Source organism: Chiloscyllium punctatum, chromosome 46 (assembly GCF_047496795.1).
Source record: "Chiloscyllium punctatum isolate Juve2018m chromosome 46, sChiPun1.3, whole genome shotgun sequence".
Lineage (NCBI taxonomy): Eukaryota > Metazoa > Chordata > Chondrichthyes > Orectolobiformes > Hemiscylliidae > Chiloscyllium > Chiloscyllium punctatum.
In genome coordinates, this window is record NC_092784.1 from 51,604,328 (window position 1) to 51,624,174 (window position 19,847).

The 19,847-nt window shown below is 51.1% G+C and overlaps 1 protein-coding gene across 3 annotated transcripts in view; it reads right to left on the minus strand.

Moving 5' to 3' along the window:
- The window catches only part of LOC140468047 (AP-1 complex subunit mu-1-like), a 46,280-nt gene extending 26,444 nt beyond the window's left edge, over window positions 1-19,836 (minus strand). The window contains exons 1-5 of one of the 3 annotated variants that reach the window (XM_072564219.1): window positions 19,703-19,836; window positions 10,352-10,508; window positions 5,637-5,704; window positions 4,119-4,249; window positions 105-252 (exon numbers count right to left, since the gene is read on the minus strand). In XM_072564219.1, the coding sequence (XP_072420320.1) occupies window positions 105-252; window positions 4,119-4,249; window positions 5,637-5,704; window positions 10,352-10,508; window positions 19,703-19,744 (546 nt within the window). In that variant the 5' untranslated portion in view covers window positions 19,745-19,836. Of the gene's footprint in view, window positions 1-104; window positions 253-4,118; window positions 4,250-5,636; window positions 5,705-10,351; window positions 10,509-19,491; window positions 19,611-19,702 lie in introns of those variants that run through there. The other 2 variants (XM_072564220.1, XM_072564221.1) reach the window with 2 other exon arrangements.
- Window positions 19,837-19,847: the final 11 nt, after the last annotated feature.

A 19,847-nucleotide genomic window follows, 5' to 3' on the forward strand; every position in this document is an offset into this window, starting at 1 on the left:
TTTAACAGATTATGAGGCGAGATGAGCTTTTCTGGGCGTTTGGTTTAATTAACGGAAGGATTCACTGCTGCGTCGTAACATTCCCCATGAAAAGCAACACTCACCAACACATTGACCCCTTCAATGACGTCAATAAACACCTCGTTCTTCTTGTACTTGATGCCTTCCGACCTCCAGGACACTGCGTTAGTGACGGTGGCCGGAGGGCGTGGTGCAGCTACCTCCAGTTTGTGTCCTTGTTGCGTGATGTACCTGTTCAAATCAAAACAAGAGCAACCCTCCTGTGAGTCAGCTCACCTTCACTCCCGATCAGAACACAGCAAGGCAGAGAAAGTGTGGAATCCTAACTTGACTCCTCCCCAACCCCCCCTTTCAAGTGGCGACCGTCCCCAAAATCAGCTCCCAGAATACCCAGTCTAAGCTTCCCTTCGGCCCACTTCCAATCAAAAATCGCGGCCTCCAAACAGAGCAGTCAACCGCTCAATTGATATGAATGCAATACAACCTGGGAATGGGTCAGGAGCATTCAACCATGTTGGATTATTGATCAGAGCTGAATCAGTGTCTCTGAAGGAGATCTTGGTGGTGATAGTGACAATTGGGGTCGGTGAAGGACACAAAGGGAGGTGATGCAGAGAATGAATGCCAACCTACGATACCAATTCCTGTTACAAAGGATGTTCCGAAAACCTGGGACTACGTTTTACTCTGGTCGTTTCACGTTAATCCAATCGGGTGAAGAATCACAAGGCTTTTGGCGCCTCACAGTTTTTTATTTATTTGTGGGATGAGGGCGTCGCTGGCTGGGCAGAATTTATTGCCCCATCCCTAATTGCCCGGAGGGCGGTTAGGGATCAACCACATTGCTGTGGGTCTGGAGTCACATGTAGGCCAGACCAGGTAAGGATGGCTGATTTCCTTCCCTCAAGGATATTCATGAATCAGATGGGCTCTTCCGACAATCAGCAATGGATTCACGGTCGTCATTCGGCTGTTTAATTCCAGATTTTTTTATTGAGTTCAAATTCCATAATATGCCATGGTAGGATTTGAACCCAGGTCCCCAGAGCAGTATCTGGGTTAACAGTCCAGTGTCAATACCGTGAGGCCATTGCCTCCCCAACTGAAAGGTGCATCAGGGACAAACAGTAATCCTCCTGCTCCTCTTCCTCATGTCCCAACTGTGACTGGGCATCTTCATCAAAGGGAGAGGAACAAATGGAACTGGAGCGACCAAAACAACATTGGCCCATCTCACTCTCCCGATTGGGATCACACCATCCCGGCAGAGATAACCGACACTGTTCCTGGTGTTGAAAGGGGCGTCTCACCTCTCTGGGTGGAGAGGGACAGGCATCAAATGCGGGTCCATGTCTGCGCCAACTGCGAATGGATGTGAGAAGAAATAAAAAGTGAAGGGGGAGTTCTCCCAAACCAGCCGGAAGACACTGGCCATTCCCGGTCTGGGAACAGGGCCCAAGGCTGTGGTGTACCTCTCGGCTCTGAGTTAACCCTCCATGTTGTGGAGCTTGTGTATCTGCCCCACCGTAGCGAGAGGTGGGTCCTTCAGCCTCAGAGCCTGAAGGGATTGGGTCTGGGTGCAAGCCTTGCCTGGGGTTTGAGGGGATGGCGCGATAGGTGGGGAACGGCTGGGGGGGAAAGAGGGCAGAATGCGTATTCTACAGCAACATAGAGTCATAGAGATGTACAGCATGGAAACGGACCCTTCAGTCCAACTCATCCATGCCGACCAGATATCCTAACCTAATCTAGTCCCTGTTGTGGTTCTGTTCGCCGAGCTGGGAATTTGTGTTGCAGACGTTTCGTCCCCTGTCTAGGTGACACCCTCAGTGCTTGGGAGCCTCCTGTGAAGCGCTTCTGTGATCTTTCCTCCGGCATTCTGCGCTTCACAGGAGGCTCCCAAGCACTGAGGATGTCACCTCGACAGGGGACGAAACATCTGCAACACAAATCCCCAGCTCGGCGAACAGAACCACAACAACGAGCACCCGAGCTAGAAATCTTCTCACAAACTTTAATCTAGTCCCATTTGCCAGCACCCGGCCCAATCTCCTTCTAAACCCTTCCTATTCATATACCCATCCAGATGCCTGTTAAAATGTTGGAATTGTACCAGCCTCCACCACTTCCTCTGGCAGCTCATTCCATACGCGTACCACCCTCTGCGTGAAAAAGTTGCCCCTTAGGTCCCTTTTACATCTTCCCCCTCTCACCCTAAACCTATTCCCTCTAGTTCTGGACTCCCCCACCCCCAGGGAAAAGACCTTGTCTATTTATCCTATCCGTGCCCCTCATGATTTTATAAACCTCTATAAGGTCACCCCCTCAGCCTCCGACGCTCCAGGGAAAACAGCCCCAGCCTGTTCAGCCTCTCCCTATAGCACAAACCCTTCAACCCTGGCGACATTCTTGTACATCTTTTCTGAACCCTTTCAAGTCTCACAGACTTAATCATCACTAACAAACAGATCCGCGTCACACCTCGGCCCGACATCTAAGATATCGCCAGCCGGGTTTGTGAGGCCATTGCCACAAAAATAGCACGTGATCTTTCAGGAGTGACATGGGGTAACATTTCTTCTGAGAATCAAAACTGATGCTAAATCAAAGCAGGAATACGAGTCAAATGATCATCCCTGACCATACTGAATGGTGGAACAAGCTCAAAAGGGCCAAATGGCCTACTCCCACTCCTATTTTCTGGACTTTATTAATTTAGAGTGACTTTAAAAACAAGAGAATCAGAATCCCTACATTGTGGAAACAGGCCCTTCAGCCCAACAAGTCCACACAGACTCACCCAAGAGTAACCCACCCAGACTAATTCACCTGGCCGACACATCCCTGGGCACTATGGGGCAATGAAGGCAAGCATGCAGGTACAGCAGGTCGTGAAGAAGGCTAATAGCATGCTGGCCTTCATAACAAGAGGGATTGAGTATAGAAGCAAAGAGGTGCTTCTGCAGCTGTACAGGGCCCTGGTGAGACCACACCTGGAGTACTGTGTACAGTTCTGGTCTCCAAATTTGAGGAAAGACATTCTGGCTATTGAGGGAGTGCAGCGTAGGTTCACGAGGTCAATTCCTGGAATGGCAGGATTACCTTACACTGAAAGACTGAAGCGACTGGGCTTGTATACCCTTGAGTTTAGAAGACTGAGAGGGGATCTGATTGAAACGTATAGGATTATGAAAGGATTGGACACTCTGGCAGGAGGAAACATATTTCCGCTGATGGGGGAGTACCGAACCAGAGGACACAACTTAAAAATACGGGGTAGACCATTTAGGACAGAGATGAGGAGAAACTACTTCACCCAGAGAGTGGTGGCTGTGTGGAATGCTCTGCCCCGGAGGGCAGTGGAGGCCCAGTCTCTGGATTCATTTAAGAAAGAGTTGGATAGAGCTCTTAAAGATAGTGGAGTCAAGGGTTATGGAGATAAGGCTGGAACAGGATACTGATTGGGAATGATCAGCCATGATCATATTGAATGGCGGTGCAGGCTCGAAGGGCTGAATGGCCTACTCCTGCATCTATTGTCTATTGTCTATTGTCTAATTTAGCATGGCCAATCCACCCTCACCTACACATCCCTGGACACTATGGGCAATTTTGCACAGCCAGTCCACCCTAACCTGCACATCTTTGGACTGTGGGAGGAAATCGGAGCACCTGGAGGAAACTCACACAGATGCGGGGAGAACATGCAAACTCCACACAGACAGTCGCCTGAGGCTGGAATCGAACCCGGGTCCCTGGTGCTGTGAGGCAGCAGTGCTAACCACTGAGGCACCATGCCGTGGATTGTTTTTTTTTCCTTATCCAGGTATGTGCAGTGTGTGCCAGGGGATAGCATTGAATAATGGGACAGGTTGGTGGGGCTGAAAGGCCTTGACTTATTCCCATGTGGAAGAAGGAGGCCTACATTGTTGTATCCCAGAAGCATTTACAAGTGATGGCAGTGGGAGGGGACACACTGGTGCATTCGTACAGGGCCTACACAAGGCCTCGCAGAAGTGATCGCTGCACAGCGACCGACCCATAGTTCAGCCCTTGAACAGGCGCACAGCAGGGAGACCAGCTGCAAACACACTCACTCCTGAAGGATCTTGCTGTCTGTCGTCTGCGGGAAACCAAAATCCATCACTTCGTCCAGGAGCTCATAGATAATGACAAAGTTGTCTCGAATGCTCTCCTCCTCCAGCTCCTTAAAGTATTCGGTGAAGACCTGGAGAGAGTGCAGTTTGGAGCTTTTAGGAGAAACGGGTTCAAGTGAAAAAACAATGGACAATAAATGTGGGTCCGGCCAACAACATCCTGTGAATGGATATTAAATAAAAGCAAAAGGAGGAGATTTCAGAACCCGGTCGGAAGACGAAAGAGAAAGGAAAACAAAAGTTTGCTCTGACCTTAACCTGAAATCCATGATTCACAGAATCCCTCCAGTGTGGAAAGAGACCATTCGGCTCAACACTGACCTTCCAAAAAGAGTAATCCACCCAGACCTCCTACCCCACTATCCCTGCAATTCCAATGGCTGATCCACCTAGACTTCACATCCTTGGACATTATGAGCAATTTAGTATGGCCAATCCCTAACCTGCACATCTCTGGGAGGAAACGGGAGCACCCAGAGAAAACCCATAGACAGTCACCCAAGGGTGGAAGCAAACCTGGGTGTCTGGTGCTGTGACACAGCAGTGCTAACCACTGCACCCAGCGTGCCATCCTGGATTCTTGTTGGTGAGTATGATGCTGTTAGACCAGGAACTCTGTCTTTTACCCCTCCCCAGCCCAGACCACTCTTTGACGCCCTCCGCTATCTGATCCACTTGGAAACGTTGATAATGAGGGGTGCCGAAAACCTAGAGAGAGGAAAGGAGAGGGGAGGGGAGGGGAGGGGAAGACAGAGGGGGAGGGAGTGAGGGAAGAGGGCGGGAGTGAGGGGAGGGGGAGAGGGGGTAAGAGGGAGGGGGAGGGGGAGGTAGGAGAGACGGGGAAAGAGAGAGACCCAACAATCACCTCCAATGTCTACACACTCGCCATTGGAAGTCCAGGCACTGTGTTCAGGAGCAAGCCTCCCTGTCGGTTCACTCCTCTCCTCCTACTCCAGCCGATCACCTAGAGTGGCTCATTTCCCAATGACGGGTGGTAGTTACGCCAGCTGAGGGGATCCTCGCCCATGGGTGCCACCGATTCCACCATCTCTGATCCAACGAGACGACCGATTGCCAGGTTTTTAGACCAGCCTCGGTTAAGTGCTCACATAGCAACCCTGGGGCACTTGGAGAGCGTTTTGGCGATTTTGTTATAACATTTGTCTCTGGTGATGTGTCCTGTTCACTGAGCGACAGTGGGTTGCTCTGAGAGTGCTTTGATGCAGCCTAGAGCTGTACACAGCGATGGGACAATCTCTCCCGCTCTTTCTGCCTGCTAATGGGGTGGGCATTGGAACACTTGGTTTGTTTGGCCATATTGTGAATTTTAACCAATGTCCTGGAGGGGGACTCAAACCCAGGGCTTCTGTCTCAGAGACAGGGACTCTACCCATTGCAAAACTAAGACTCCAAAGTGTCACTCATCCAATGATTTAAATATAAATAGAGTCCTCTTACCTGGACGACTTTGTACAAAAATGCGTAGACGAGTGAAGCGTTTGCATTTCTTGTCGTTGTTGCAACCACTGATCACCCAGGTTAAGAAAACATTTGGCTGTATTCAGCGTAAAACCGCATTACCCTCCCCACTGATCTGCATGTCCTCCTCTCCTGACACATGGCCATGATCTGGTTTAAGAGGGTGCAGGTTGCTGGTTGGCTCTGGTGTCTCACTCAGACCATCCAGCTCCAGAGGGAAGGACGATGGCGTTGATGCTAAACTCTGCCGTTCCCTCAGCCGGAGCCCCATTCCACAAACCCATCCAGTGGAGGAAGTGGCCAGGAATGTCAAAAGATGGTGCACTGGGGCCCAAATCAGCCACGGTCGTACTGAACAGCACAGCTGAGTTGACAGACTGAATGGCCTATCCCTGTTCCGATGGGCGTCGGGCACAAAAATGCCATCAGAGCTTCATCATGGGCTCTGGGCTTTTTACTTAAAGGGCAAGACCTACTTACATTAGAAGCAGTTCAGAGAAGGGTCACTTGGGTGATTCCTGGCATGAGGGAGTAATCTAATGAAGAGAGGTTGGGCCCATAGCGTTTGGAGTTTAGAGGAATGAGAGAGGGTACCATACAAAAGTTGAGAGGGGGAACCTCACAGGGTAGGCGATTTGTTTCCCCTCATGGGGTTGGGTTGGGGGGAAATCTAAAACTAGGAATCATAGAATCCCTATCGGCCATTGAGTCCATATCGACCCTCCAAACAGTATCCCACCCAGACCAATCCTATCCCTGTAAATCTACATTTCCCATGATGAACACACCTAGCCTGCATATCCCTGGACACTATGGGCAATTGACCATAGCCAATCCATCCTAACCTACACACTGTTGGACTGTGGGAGGAGACCGGAGCATCCGGAGGAAACCCACGCAGACACGGGGAGAATGTGCACACTCCACACAGACATGAATTAGGGGAGCATGGTTTGATTAAAAATAAAGAGATCTCCCAATCCTAACAGAGATGAGGAAGGATGTTTCTCCTCAGAGTTGGTCTTTGGAACTCTGAGGGTTAGTGGAGGTTGCATCCTTGGACATATTCCGGGTAAGGTGCGACAGATTTTGGATTGACATGTGAGTCATGGGTTACAGGGCAAGAAAGTGGAGTTAAGGCTACATCAGATCAGCCTGGGGGGTGTAAGGAGAGGGAAAGAGACACTGGGGGAGGGGAGAGGGAATGAAATAAGTAAAAATAAGGACTGCAGATGCTGGAAACCAGAGTCTAAATTACAGTGATGCTGGAAAAGCACAGCAGGGCAGGCAGCATCCGAGGAGCAGGAAAATCGACTTTTCGGGTGAAAGCCCTTCGTCAGGAATGCTCATCGTCCTGGTGAAGGGCTTTATTCGAAACTTCGAGGGAGATGGGGAGAGGAGAGAGGGAAGAGGGAGACTGGGGAGGGGAGAAGGAAAGAAAGATGGGGGAGGGGAGAGGGAAAGTGAAACTGGAGGAGGGGGAGAAGAGGGAAAGTGAAACTGGAGGAGGGGGAGAAGAGGGAAAGTGAAACTGGAGGAGGGGGAGAAGAGGGAAAGTGAAACTGGAGGAGGGGGAGAAGAGGGAAAGTGAAACTGGAGGAGGGGGAGAAGAGGGAAAGTGAAACTGGAGGAGGGGGAGAAGAGGGAAAGTGAAACTGGAGGAGGGGGAGAAGAGGGAAAGTGAAACTGGGTGGGGGGAGAAGAGGGAAAATGGAACTTGGAGCGGGAGCGAGAGACTGGGGGAGGGGAGCGGGAGCGAGAGACTGGGGGAGGGGAGCGGGAGCGAGAGACTGGGGGAGGGGAGCGGGAGCGAGAGACTGGGGGAGGGGAGCGGGAGCGAGAGACTGGGGGAGGGGAGCGGGAGCGAGAGACTGGGGGAGGGGAGCGGGAGCGAGAGACTGGGGGAGGGGAGCGGGAGCGAGAGACTGGGGGAGGGGAGCGGGAGCGAGAGACTGGGGGAGGGGAGCGGGAGCGAGAGACTGGGGGAGGGGAGCGGGAGCGAGAGACTGGGGGAGGGGAGCGGGAGCGAGAGACTGGGGGAGGGGAGCGGGAGCGAGAGACTGGGGGAGGGGAGCGGGAGCGAGAGACTGGGGGAGGGGAGCGGGAGCGAGAGACTGGGGGAGGGGAGCGGGAGCGAGAGACTGGGGGAGGGGAGCGGGAGCGAGAGACTGGGGGAGGGGAGCGGGAGCGAGAGACTGGGGGAGGGGAGCGGGAGCGAGAGACTGGGGGAGGGGAGCGGGAGCGAGAGACTGGGGGAGGGGAGCGGGAGCGAGAGACTGGGGGAGGGGAGCGGGAGCGAGAGACTGGGGGAGGGGAGCGGGAGCGAGAGACTGGGGGAGGGGAGCGGGAGCGAGAGACTGGGGGAGGGGAGCGGGAGCGAGAGACTGGGGGAGGGGAGCGGGAGCGAGAGACTGGGGGAGGGGAGCGGGAGCGAGAGACTGGGGGAGGGGAGCGGGAGCGAGAGACTGGGGGAGGGGAGCGGGAGCGAGAGACTGGGGGAGGGGAGCGGGAGCGAGAGACTGGGGGAGGGGAGCGGGAGCGAGAGACTGGGGGAGGGGAGCGGGAGCGAGAGACTGGGGGAGGGGAGCGGGAGCGAGAGACTGGGGGAGGGGAGCGGGAGCGAGAGACTGGGGGAGGGGAGCGGGAGCGAGAGACTGGGGGAGGGGAGCGGGAGCGAGAGACTGGGGGAGGGGAGCGGGAGCGAGAGACTGGGGGAGGGGAGCGGGAGCGAGAGACTGGGGGAGGGGAGCGGGAGCGAGAGACTGGGGGAGGGGAGCGGGAGCGAGAGACTGGGGGAGGGGAGCGGGAGCGAGAGACTGGGGGAGGGGAGCGGGAGCGAGAGACTGGGGGAGGGGAGCGGGAGCGAGAGACTGGGGGAGGGGAGCGGGAGCGAGAGACTGGGGGAGGGGAGCGGGAGCGAGAGACTGGGGGAGGGGAGCGGGAGCGAGAGACTGGGGGAGGGGAGCGGGAGCGAGAGACTGGGGGAGGGGAGCGGGAGCGAGAGACTGGGGGAGGGGAGCGGGAGCGAGAGACTGGGGGAGGGGAGCGGGAGCGAGAGACTGGGGGAGGGGAGCGGGAGCGAGAGACTGGGGGAGGGGAGCGGGAGCGAGAGACTGGGGGAGGGGAGCGGGAGCGAGAGACTGGGGGAGGGGAGCGGGAGCGAGAGACTGGGGGAGGGGAGCGGGAGCGAGAGACTGGGGGAGGGGAGCGGGAGCGAGAGACTGGGGGAGGGGAGCGGGAGCGAGAGACTGGGGGAGGGGAGCGGGAGCGAGAGACTGGGGGAGGGGAGCGGGAGCGAGAGACTGGGGGAGGGGAGCGGGAGCGAGAGACTGGGGGAGGGGAGCGGGAGCGAGAGACTGGGGGAGGGGAGCGGGAGCGAGAGACTGGGGGAGGGGAGCGGGAGCGAGAGACTGGGGGAGGGGAGCGGGAGCGAGAGACTGGGGGAGGGGAGCGGGAGCGAGAGACTGGGGGAGGGGAGCGGGAGCGAGAGACTGGGGGAGGGGAGCGGGAGCGAGAGACTGGGGGAGGGGAGCGGGAGCGAGAGACTGGGGGAGGGGAGCGGGAGCGAGAGACTGGGGGAGGGGAGCGGGAGCGAGAGACTGGGGGAGGGGAGCGGGAGCGAGAGACTGGGGGAGGGGAGCGGGAGCGAGAGACTGGGGGAGGGGAGCGGGAGCGAGAGACTGGGGGAGGGGAGCGGGAGCGAGAGACTGGGGGAGGGGAGCGGGAGCGAGAGACTGGGGGAGGGGAGCGGGAGCGAGAGACTGGGGGAGGGGAGCGGGAGCGAGAGACTGGGGGAGGGGAGCGGGAGCGAGAGACTGGGGGAGGGGAGCGGGAGCGAGAGACTGGGGGAGGGGAGCGGGAGCGAGAGACTGGGGGAGGGGAGCGGGAGCGAGAGACTGGGGGAGGGGAGCGGGAGCGAGAGACTGGGGGAGGGGAGCGGGAGCGAGAGACTGGGGGAGGGGAGCGGGAGCGAGAGACTGGGGGAGGGGAGCGGGAGCGAGAGACTGGGGGAGGGGAGCGGGAGCGAGAGACTGGGGGAGGGGAGCGGGAGCGAGAGACTGGGGGAGGGGAGCGGGAGCGAGAGACTGGGGGAGGGGAGCGGGAGCGAGAGACTGGGGGAGGGGAGCGGGAGCGAGAGACTGGGGGAGGGGAGCGGGAGCGAGAGACTGGGGGAGGGGAGCGGGAGCGAGAGACTGGGGGAGGGGAGCGGGAGCGAGAGACTGGGGGAGGGGAGCGGGAGCGAGAGACTGGGGGAGGGGAGCGGGAGCGAGAGACTGGGGGAGGGGAGCGGGAGCGAGAGACTGGGGGAGGGGAGCGGGAGCGAGAGACTGGGGGAGGGGAGCGGGAGCGAGAGACTGGGGGAGGGGAGAGAAGAAGAGTCGGCGGGGGGGGATGGATGGAAGAGAGTTAGTTAGGGAGAAGTGAGAAAGAGAGGAGGGGAAGAGAGAGTGAGAGAGAAAAAGAGTGGGTGTGTGTGGAATAGAGGTGTTGGGGGGAGGAGGGGGAGGGTGCGAGCACAATGAAGTTAATGAGCACAATGATAGTGACAAGCCCTGGACACCTCACTGAGCTTTCCAGCACAGACTAATCTATAACCAAACAAACAGTCTGTCTGTTGAGCCTGTAAGTCTATTCTCACCAATGGCTCCAGGCCATTCCGAGCATGGATTTCCCACAGGATGGTGAAAGGATACAGTACAGGTTGCTGTGCTTAATCCACAGGAAGTGTACTTTGCCACGAGTCAGCAGCGGAGACACGACCCCTTCATCTTCCTTCTGTGTTAACATCGGAATGAAGTGCTCAATCTCCGACATATCCACATCCCCTTTGTAGTTCCGACATATCAGGAGCTGCCCCGACGGAAAGATTCAGGAAAGGATTCTCGAGTTAGAAGACAACTAGAAACACAGGAAACAGACACTGCACACGTTGATGTCTTGCTTCTCATGGAGCTGCTTGCTGGCCTGAATCCAGAGGCTGCAGCTAGCGGTGCATCACTCTCTGCTGAGTGTGACTAACTCAGAGATTCCCCTGTCCTTACGGCCTGTCGCAGGTTGATACACAAGGACGGAAGAGTCTGGAGCAACAGCAGACCATTCAGCCCCACCAGACTGTCCCACTGTTCACTGGGATCATCTCAGCCTCACTCCACTTGCCCGTCCGCTCTCCCTAACCCTTTAACCCATTAGTCATCAAAAATCTGTCTAGCTCCTCCTTGAATTTATTCGATGTTCAACATCTATAACCCTGAGGGCTGTTGAATTCCACAGACTCATGACCCTTTGAGAGAAGGAATTCCTCATTTCTGTTTTAAATCTGCCCTTCCTTATCCTAAAACGATGACCTCTCATTCTAGATTGTCCCACATGAGGAGAGATTCTCTACATCTGCTCTGCCGACTCCCCTTTAGCATCTTCTATACCTCAATTAGATCTCCTCTCATTCTTCTGAACTTGAGAGAGTGTACGGGCCTGAACTGCTCAATCTCTCCTCATAAGACCTCTGGGATTGTACCTCATTAGTTCCATGTTATGAACACATCTTTCTTGGCTTCCAAGTGCCAGAGTGGGGCTCAAACCTGGAGCATCTGATTCAGACGCAGGGACGCTACCCCCTAAGCCACAAGATGAGCCTAAACATCACTGCCCTCCCCTTTCTTGCTACTCACAGCTGTCTGCCCTCAGGTAGATGTACAAGGTGTAATAAATCAGCTTGGACTACAGTTATCTTCAAGCGTCCTGACCAATATCTACCCCTTAACCGACATCGCCAAAACCATCATTGTTATGTTGATGCTGGGGCAGCTTGCTGTGTGCAGATGGTTTCTGCCTTTTCCACATTTATGTAAGACGGCACCATACAAATGAGCTCGTTGGGCCTCACAGAGTTTCTGCTGCCTCTTTTGAAGACCGTTCCAATTACTCCCACCTGTATCCCGGGACACTATAAGGCAACTTACCAATCCACCTAATCTGCACATCTTTGGATTGTGGGAGACACAGACACGGAGGGGATGTACAAATTCCACACAGACAGTCGCCCATGGATAGAATCGAACCTGGGTCCCTGGTGCTGTGAGGCCGCAGTGCTAACTATTGTGCCACTCTAACCTCTTCCTCAATTCAAATTGCCCATAGTGTTAGGTGCATTAGCCAGGAGGAGGTGGGACTGGGTGGTTTGCTCTTCAGAGGGTCGGTGTGGACTTGTTGGGCCGAAGGGCCTGTTTCCACACTGTAGGGAATCTGATCTAATCTAATCTAAACTCCTTCATCTACTGCCACAGCTGCAGGGCACAGGAACCAAATGCTTGTAACATCAAGGAACTTTGAGCAGATCTGAATACCAGACCTTGTGGGCCAGGCATACCAGCAGGACCAGGCTTGAAGTCAACTTTTGGTCAACTTCTTTCCATATCTGCTCAGCAGCACTCCAGCCTGCAGTAGACATTCCCATTATTAAGAAACACACTTGTCACCAATTGCTTCCCGGATGAGCAATAAATGATGACTTTTCCTGCACCAGCTATGTCCTGAGAGAATGGTTACACCCCAATGCCAGTCTGAACTAAATGCAAAATACGCAAGGTTTATCAAATGATCGATCATTATTTAGCCTCCTTTGTCTCTTTTTTTCCCATTTTAGGAACAATCTTTTCTCCGGAGATTAATCTGCAATTCTTGTGAGACTCCAGTGGGAGTTGGCAAGGGGGTGCTGTGTCTCACTGGATGTGGGTGTCAGTAACTGTCACTGGCCAGGCCCAGCATTTACTGCCCTACCACTAATTGCCCAGAGGTCAGTTAAGAGTCAACCACATTGCTGCAGGTCTGGAGAGTCACATGGACGTCAGACCAGCAAAGGACAAGAGGGATTTTCACAACAATCGTGGTTTAATGGACCTCATTAGAGTCTTAAATCCAATTGACTGCAAATTCCATCATCCACTGTTGTCGGACTTGAACTCAGGACATTATCAGGGTCTCTGGATTAAGTCCAGCGGTAATACCACTAGGTCATCACCTCCCACGTGCGCTCCCTTCTTGTTCAATTCCAACACATGCAGTTTGATTTGTAACCTTGATGAGTGAAGTCAGAACTACTCTTGTGGCAAACTAAATGGGATAGGCAGTGGCCATAGCAACCCAGATTTCAAAATGGCGGGCCAGTCACTATCGAGTAACGTCAGATTTCTGTTTTGAGCCAATAAAGTACACTCTATCGGCATATGGTACAATATTTGATATTTTGATAACTTTACTTACAAAGAATCATTCCTTTCAATTTAAACTCTGCCTTCATTACCTTTTACCAGCATCTGTAGCATCAGCTTACTGCAAGTGACTGACTTCAAGTTGGTTGTAAATGAGATGGAATTTGATACCTTTTTTGGCTTTTAGAAAGTCTGAAATTTTATATTTAATCTCCACATAAATAACAACAATTTGCAATTAACATATCACACCTTTAAGAGTGGCAAAACTACCTTCGCAGGAGTGTACAAAGTTAAAAATCACAACACCAGGTTATAGTCCAACAGGTTTAATTGGAAGCACTACCTTTCGGAGTGCTGTTCCTTCATCAGGTGGTTGTGGAAGACAATTGTAAGACACAGAAGTTATAGCAAAAGTTTGCAGCCTGATGTAACTGAAATTATACATTGAAAAATACCTTGATTGTTTGTTAAGTCTCTCCTCTGTTAGAATGACCATGTTAGTTCCACTTTCATATGTAAATCACAAAACCTTTTTTAAAACTTACATTCTCAGGTTAACTTTAACAATTGGTTCTGGATTAGTGGTGCTGGAAGAGCACAGCAGTTCAGGCAGCATCCAAGTAGCTTCGAAATCGACATTTCGGGCAAAAGCCCTTCATCAGGAAGGGCTTTTGCCCGAAACGTCGATTTCGAAGCTCCTTGGATGCTGCCTGAACTGCTGTGCTCTTCCAGCACCACTAATCCAGAATCTGGTTTCCAGCATCTGCAGTCATTGTTTTTACCTCGTTGATTTTAACAATTGGTGTCAGTCCAGATAAGATGTTGAAGGTGTTGGCCCCCTGTGTGCTGCTGTCTGTGCCATAATGTTTAGACTGATTCTAATCTAAAAAAAAGTATTTTTCAATGTATTTTTCAAGTGCAAATTGTGTGAGGGGGGTGGGGGGGGGGGGGGGGTGGGGGTGAAAGACAGATTGATCAACAGTCACTTGTGTTATAGAACTGGAGTATTGTTGAAAAATAACATAATTCTGTGAATATTTTGGCCTCGCATTCATCAGGACAGAATCGCAAGAATGCCAAATCTCAAAGGGAACAACAATTTAGCAAGTGGATGGATGGTAACGGGATCCTGGGCAGCACGGTGACTATTTGGTTAGCACTGCGCCTCACAGCGACAGGGACCTGGGTTCGATTCCACCCTGTCTGTGTGGAGTTTGCACACTGTCCCCGTGTCAGGGTGCTCCAGTTTCCTCCCACAGTCCAAAGATGTGTAGGTTAGGGTGGATGGGCCAGGTTAAAGTGTCCCATCGTGTCCAGGGATGTGCAGGTTAGGGTGGATTGGCCATGCTAAATTACCCATAGTGTTCAGGGATGTGCAGGTTAGCGTGGATTGGCTATGGGAAATCCAGGGAGTGGGATGCTCTTTGGAGTGTTGGTCTGGGCCAAATGGCCTGTTTCCATACTGTGGGGATTCTATGATCTCCCCACAGCACCACCTTACCCAATGCATCAGGGAACCACCACCCCCCCCCCCCCCCCCCGACCAACAAACTCCACCATCACTCCCTGCCCCCTCCACATTTTGGTTTGAGCGATTAAGAAGTGACTTGATCGAGATGTTTGATTGAGGAAGTAAACAGAAACTTCCTGGCGACAGAAACATTTACAGTCCAAGGACACAGATTCCAGGTAAGTGGGCGATAGAGGTTTTATTAAACACAGTGAGTCAAACTGATTTGTACTGCATTGCCTGAAGGGCTGATTAAAGTGTTCAACAGTAACATTCGAAAGGTAAATGTTTGAAGATATAAAGAAAAATCAAGAGGATGGTGAAAGAGTTTAATAATTGGGAATAACTGGGAATAATTGGAACACTCAGGTACCACAGGCTGAATGAAAGATTCAGCACAGAAAGAAGCCAATGATCCTATCGACAGAAAATGTTTTGCATATAAGAATTATAAAGTACATTGGAGGAATTGACTTATAGTCAAAACACCTTGGGAGAGCAGCAACATTCCACAAACAGCCATGAGGTAAACAACCTGTTAACCTGACACTGTTTGAAGGAGGAAATATTGGTCAGGATAACTCTGGAGGAAATGCTCTGTTGATGAAAAGACTGATGCAGCATCTGAGGTACCCACCTCAAATGGCCAACAGCAACTCGGGTCGATCTTGACTCACTCCTGGCTAGGCCAGCGTTGTTTACCCATCCCTAGTTGTCCCTTGAGTTGAGTGGCTTGCAACCTATTTCAGAGGCCAGTTAAGTTCAGATGGATCTGTGGGTCAGGAGTAGGCTACTTTCTCCAGCGCTTTCTGACTTCATTTCAGATTTCCAGGGTTCACTCAGGGCCCATTTGAAGTCAAGCAGAGATTTCCTCAACACCGGGAGAGAAAGATCTGCATTTTTATAGCACCTTTCACAATCTCAGGACAGTTCAGAGCTCTTTAGAACTTTCTCCCTTTTTAGTTAGTTTGTGGGTGTACCTACAGTGTGGAAGCAGGCTGTTCAACCCAATGAGTCCTCACCGATCCTCTGAACAGCATTCCACGCAGACTCACCCCCTACACTATCCCTACCCTGCATTTTCCATGGCTAACCCACCTAGCCTGCACATCCCTGAACACTAGGGGCAATCTAGCACGGCCAAGTCACCTCACCTGCACACATTTGGACTGTGGGAGGAAACTGGAGCACCCAGAGGAAACCCGCACAGACACAGGGAGAATGTGCAAACTCCATACAGACAGTCGCCCGAGGGTGGAATTGAACCTGGGTCCATGGTGCTGTGAGGTAGCAGTGCTAACCACTGAGCCACCATGCCGTCCCAGATATAGACTGCTGCAGTTCAAGAATGCAACTCACTTGTCGTCGTATTTACCCAGATGGACCACTGCTCACACCTTGTGGTATTTGCCACCTCTACCAGTGTGTGGTACTGAGTGATGGGTGTTGGCAGAAGTTCACTGCCACCTATCCTCTGTTTTTGCCCAATCTAGTACTTAGTGGTAGAGGATACACCACTGTAGAGTATCTATAGAACAAACACTGTTCTTTGAAAACAAGAAGGCTTATTGTATGACAGCAAGAAGTACAACAACATGTTTTCAGGCAAATTGTGTGAGCCATCAATAGTGTCATGACATCCAAACAGCCCCAAAAGTATTTGTGGAAATATTGAACTTTTATATAGAGTCATACAGACAGTAAGAAACTACAGAGTTTGTGAACACAGCCCAGTTTGTCACGCAAACCAACCTTTTGGTCCAACCCGTCCATGCCGACCAGATATCCCAACCCAATCTAGTGCCTACTGCCAGCACCCAGCCCATATCCCTCCAAACCCCTACTATTCACATACCCATCCAAATGCCTTTTAAAATGTTGCAATTGTACCAGCCTCCACCACTTCCTCTGGCAGCTCATTCCATACACGTACCACCCTCTGCGTGAAAAAGTTGCCCCTTAGGTCTCTTTTATGTCTTTCCCCTCTGACCCTAAACCTATGCCCTCTAGTTCTGGAAAAGCCTACTGGACCGGATATACATACATGTTTGTTTGAAAAAAAAAACACACAGTCTAAAGAATGCAAAATCAGTAGGTAGCTGGATAGAGAGAGAACCTGGACTATATCACCTGGTGAGGTGTCAAGGAATATTCAAAGGGATGGACTTAAAATGGAAGAAATCTGTAACCGCTTGTGAGTTATCGTAGAATGCTAACATGACGGTAGGTCGCACAGCAGTCTGGGCAAGACATGTTTTGTGCCTTCTGCCCCTTTCAAAAATAGAGGGCAAAAGGCACTTCAACACTTGTCTGTGTGCGCTAACGGAAACCAATGTGCTATTGAACGGACAGTCAAGAAGACACACAACACCTCTTCTTCCTTAGGAAGCTAAGGAAATTTGGCAAATCCATAAGGACCCTCGCCAATGTCTAGAGCTGCAACGTAGCAAGCGTTCTATCTGGATGCATCACGGTTGATATGGCAACTGCTCTGCCCAGGACAGTAAGAAACTACAGAGAGTTGTGAACACAGCCCAGTCCGTCACGCAAACCGACCTTCCATCCATCTACACTTCCTGCTGCCTTAGGAAAACAGCCAACATAATCAAAGACTCCTCCCACCCTGGTTATAATCTATTTCACCCCCTTCCTCCTGGCAGAAGCTTCAACGGAAAAGGTTTAAAAGTTTAAGGAACAGCTTCTTCCCTGCTATTTTTGATGACTGAATGGACCTCTAATTTCAAATCTAACTTCAATCTTGCTTTTTCTGCACCTTCTTTGCAGCTGGAACTTTGTTTTCCTCACTCTGTTCAATCACCCTGTGATCTCTGTAGAGTTTGATCTGCCTGTACAACAAGCAAAACAAAACCTTTCACTGTATTTAAGTACATGTGACAGTAATAAATCAAATCAAAAGGTGCCCATTTGTTCAAATGAGGTATCCATGTGAACTAGCTCGGATGCTAACAGTAGTGCGCATGAAAATCATCATTGGAAGAACAATCCATTAGGCACCCCTGCACCGAAGGTAAAATGATTCTCTCTGAGTGCCAGAAGGAGTCAGACAGATAAATGTAAACAGGATAAAAGAATTCCAACTAACATGCCAGGAATCTCAAAATCAACTGCTTAGCCATTGACACTATCCACTGTTCAGAAACAATCCAGAAACTAACCTATACATATTAGGGTGGCATGGTGGCTCAGTGGTTAGCACTGCTGCCTCACAGCACCAGGGTCCCAGGTTTGATTCTGGCCTTGGGTGACTGTCTATGTGGAGTTTGCACATTGTCTGCGTGGGTTTGCTCCGGTTTCCTCTCACAGTCCAAAGATGTGCAAACCAGGTGAATTGGCCATGCTAAATTGCCCATAGGGTTAGGTGCATTAGTCAGAGGGAAAAGGGACTGGGTGGGTTACTCTTTGGAGAGTCTGTGTGGACTTGTTGGGCTGAAGGGCCTGTCCCTACACACTGTAGGGAATCTAATCTTATAACTTCCATAATTTTTCTTCAAACTCACTTCTCATTTCTAATCTGCATGTATGTGTCGTGTTATTCTTTCTTCCAATGTCTAGTAACTCAAACTCACTCTTTTGTTAACTTAAGAAATGGGCTCCTTTTATAATAATTTAGTCTCGGAGAATGCCATCAACAAGTTTGGTGATCCTTTTCCAATTTTACATTGTAGCAACCAACCAAGGTGGGGGTAGTCTGTGGGTGAATAACGAAAGGGAACCAGTTTATCCCTCCTCATTACGAGGAGGCACAGGAGCTGAAACTGGTGTACCTGTCTAAGAACTGTAATAACTCTGGGAACCTTGCCCAGTCTCTGCTACCTAATAAAATGAGGTTACAAATCACAACGCCAGGTTACAGTCTAACAGGTATATTTGGAAGCACTAGCTTTCAGAGCGCTGTTCCTTCATCAGATGATTGTCACCTGATCACCCACGTCCAACACCGGCGTCTCCCAATCATAATAGACTGGGTACAAGCCATTAAATACAGAAACAGACCCTTTGGGCCAATCAGTCTACGCCAAACATAATTCCAGACTAAACTCGTCTGATCTGCCTGCTCCTGGTCCATAACCCTCCAAACTTTTCCTATTCGTGGACTTACTTGACTGTTCGTTAAATGTTGTAACTGTACCCACAGTCATTACTTCCTCAGGAAATTCATTCCACACATGAACTCCCTCTGCATAAAAGAAAATTGCACCCCCCCGTCTCTTTTAAATCTCTCTCCTCTCACATTTAAAACGTGCCCTTAGTCTTGAAATTCCCCATCTTTGGGAAAAGACAACTACCATCAACTCTATCTATCCCCTTCCTGATTTTTGTAATGGTCACCTCTCAACCTCCTACACTCCAGTGAAAAAAAATTCACAACCTGCCTCACCTCTCCTTATAACTCAAATCTTATGCCAAACCCCCACTTTCTCAATGGCCATTAAAGATGGCCACCAGATGCTGGTCTAACCAGTAACACCCACATCCCGTGAACACAGATCGTTAAACTGCAATAACACAAGCTCCCACAATCATTAATAATCTAGGGGTTTTTTTTTCTTGTGATATCATTTGAGGCATAAAGACAGACCAGGGAAAACCTCTCATCTCTTTGTGAAATCACAACACAGCATTTATTTTTTTACCTGAGGGAGCCAATACCGTTGAATATCTCATCCCAGACTCACTCTCCACTGCACTAACCCCCAGACTTAGGGGCATCAGTTTACATTTTCTTTCTCGACGCTCAGCTCACTGGAGCGAGACCTGAACCCAGGATCTTCGGACTCTGGGCTAAGGAAGCCATCCACTGAGTTAGTAACATTAAACCGGCGAATACTGCTGAGTCTGCTACCAGTTTGATTACTGCTGTGTACAATGCAGATTACCAAAGATCTGGGCAGCTAGAAGTAGGAACTTTACCTTTGGAAATTAAAACAAACCGTGTGACGTTAAATCAGGCGAAAGTCGAGAAATTAGTATGTACCTTCTAAGAATAAAAAGCTCTCTTAAGTGCAGATACAGTGACATCATTAAGGCCTTGCCACATCAAAACCAAGTAAGTATGGTCCTGCATTTGTTTGCAAAAGCCAGATTAACTCACACCAACATTAACTGCCTCGCTTCACAGTTGATGTCCATCTTTAGCTGCTGAAAAGGTGAGGGCTGGAGTGCTTCTGAACCACTAAATCTCTGGGAGGCACAGACTCCAGACTAATCTGGACTCCAAATCGTGTGGACAGGAACAACTCCCTCCCACCCACACCCCCCCTGAGCCATGCGGGTTAAACTCCCTCTCCCTCCCCCTCCCTTACCTTGCCTTTAAGGTCCAGAATAAAGACTGCAGAGGCTGACATTGGGAGCTGGAGAAGTTGCAGAGAGTCCCAAGGAGCCAGGCAGAGAGCAACTTCCTCCTTCCTGCCTTCCAGGTTGTCCTAGTCACACGCCCACGTCAGCGTC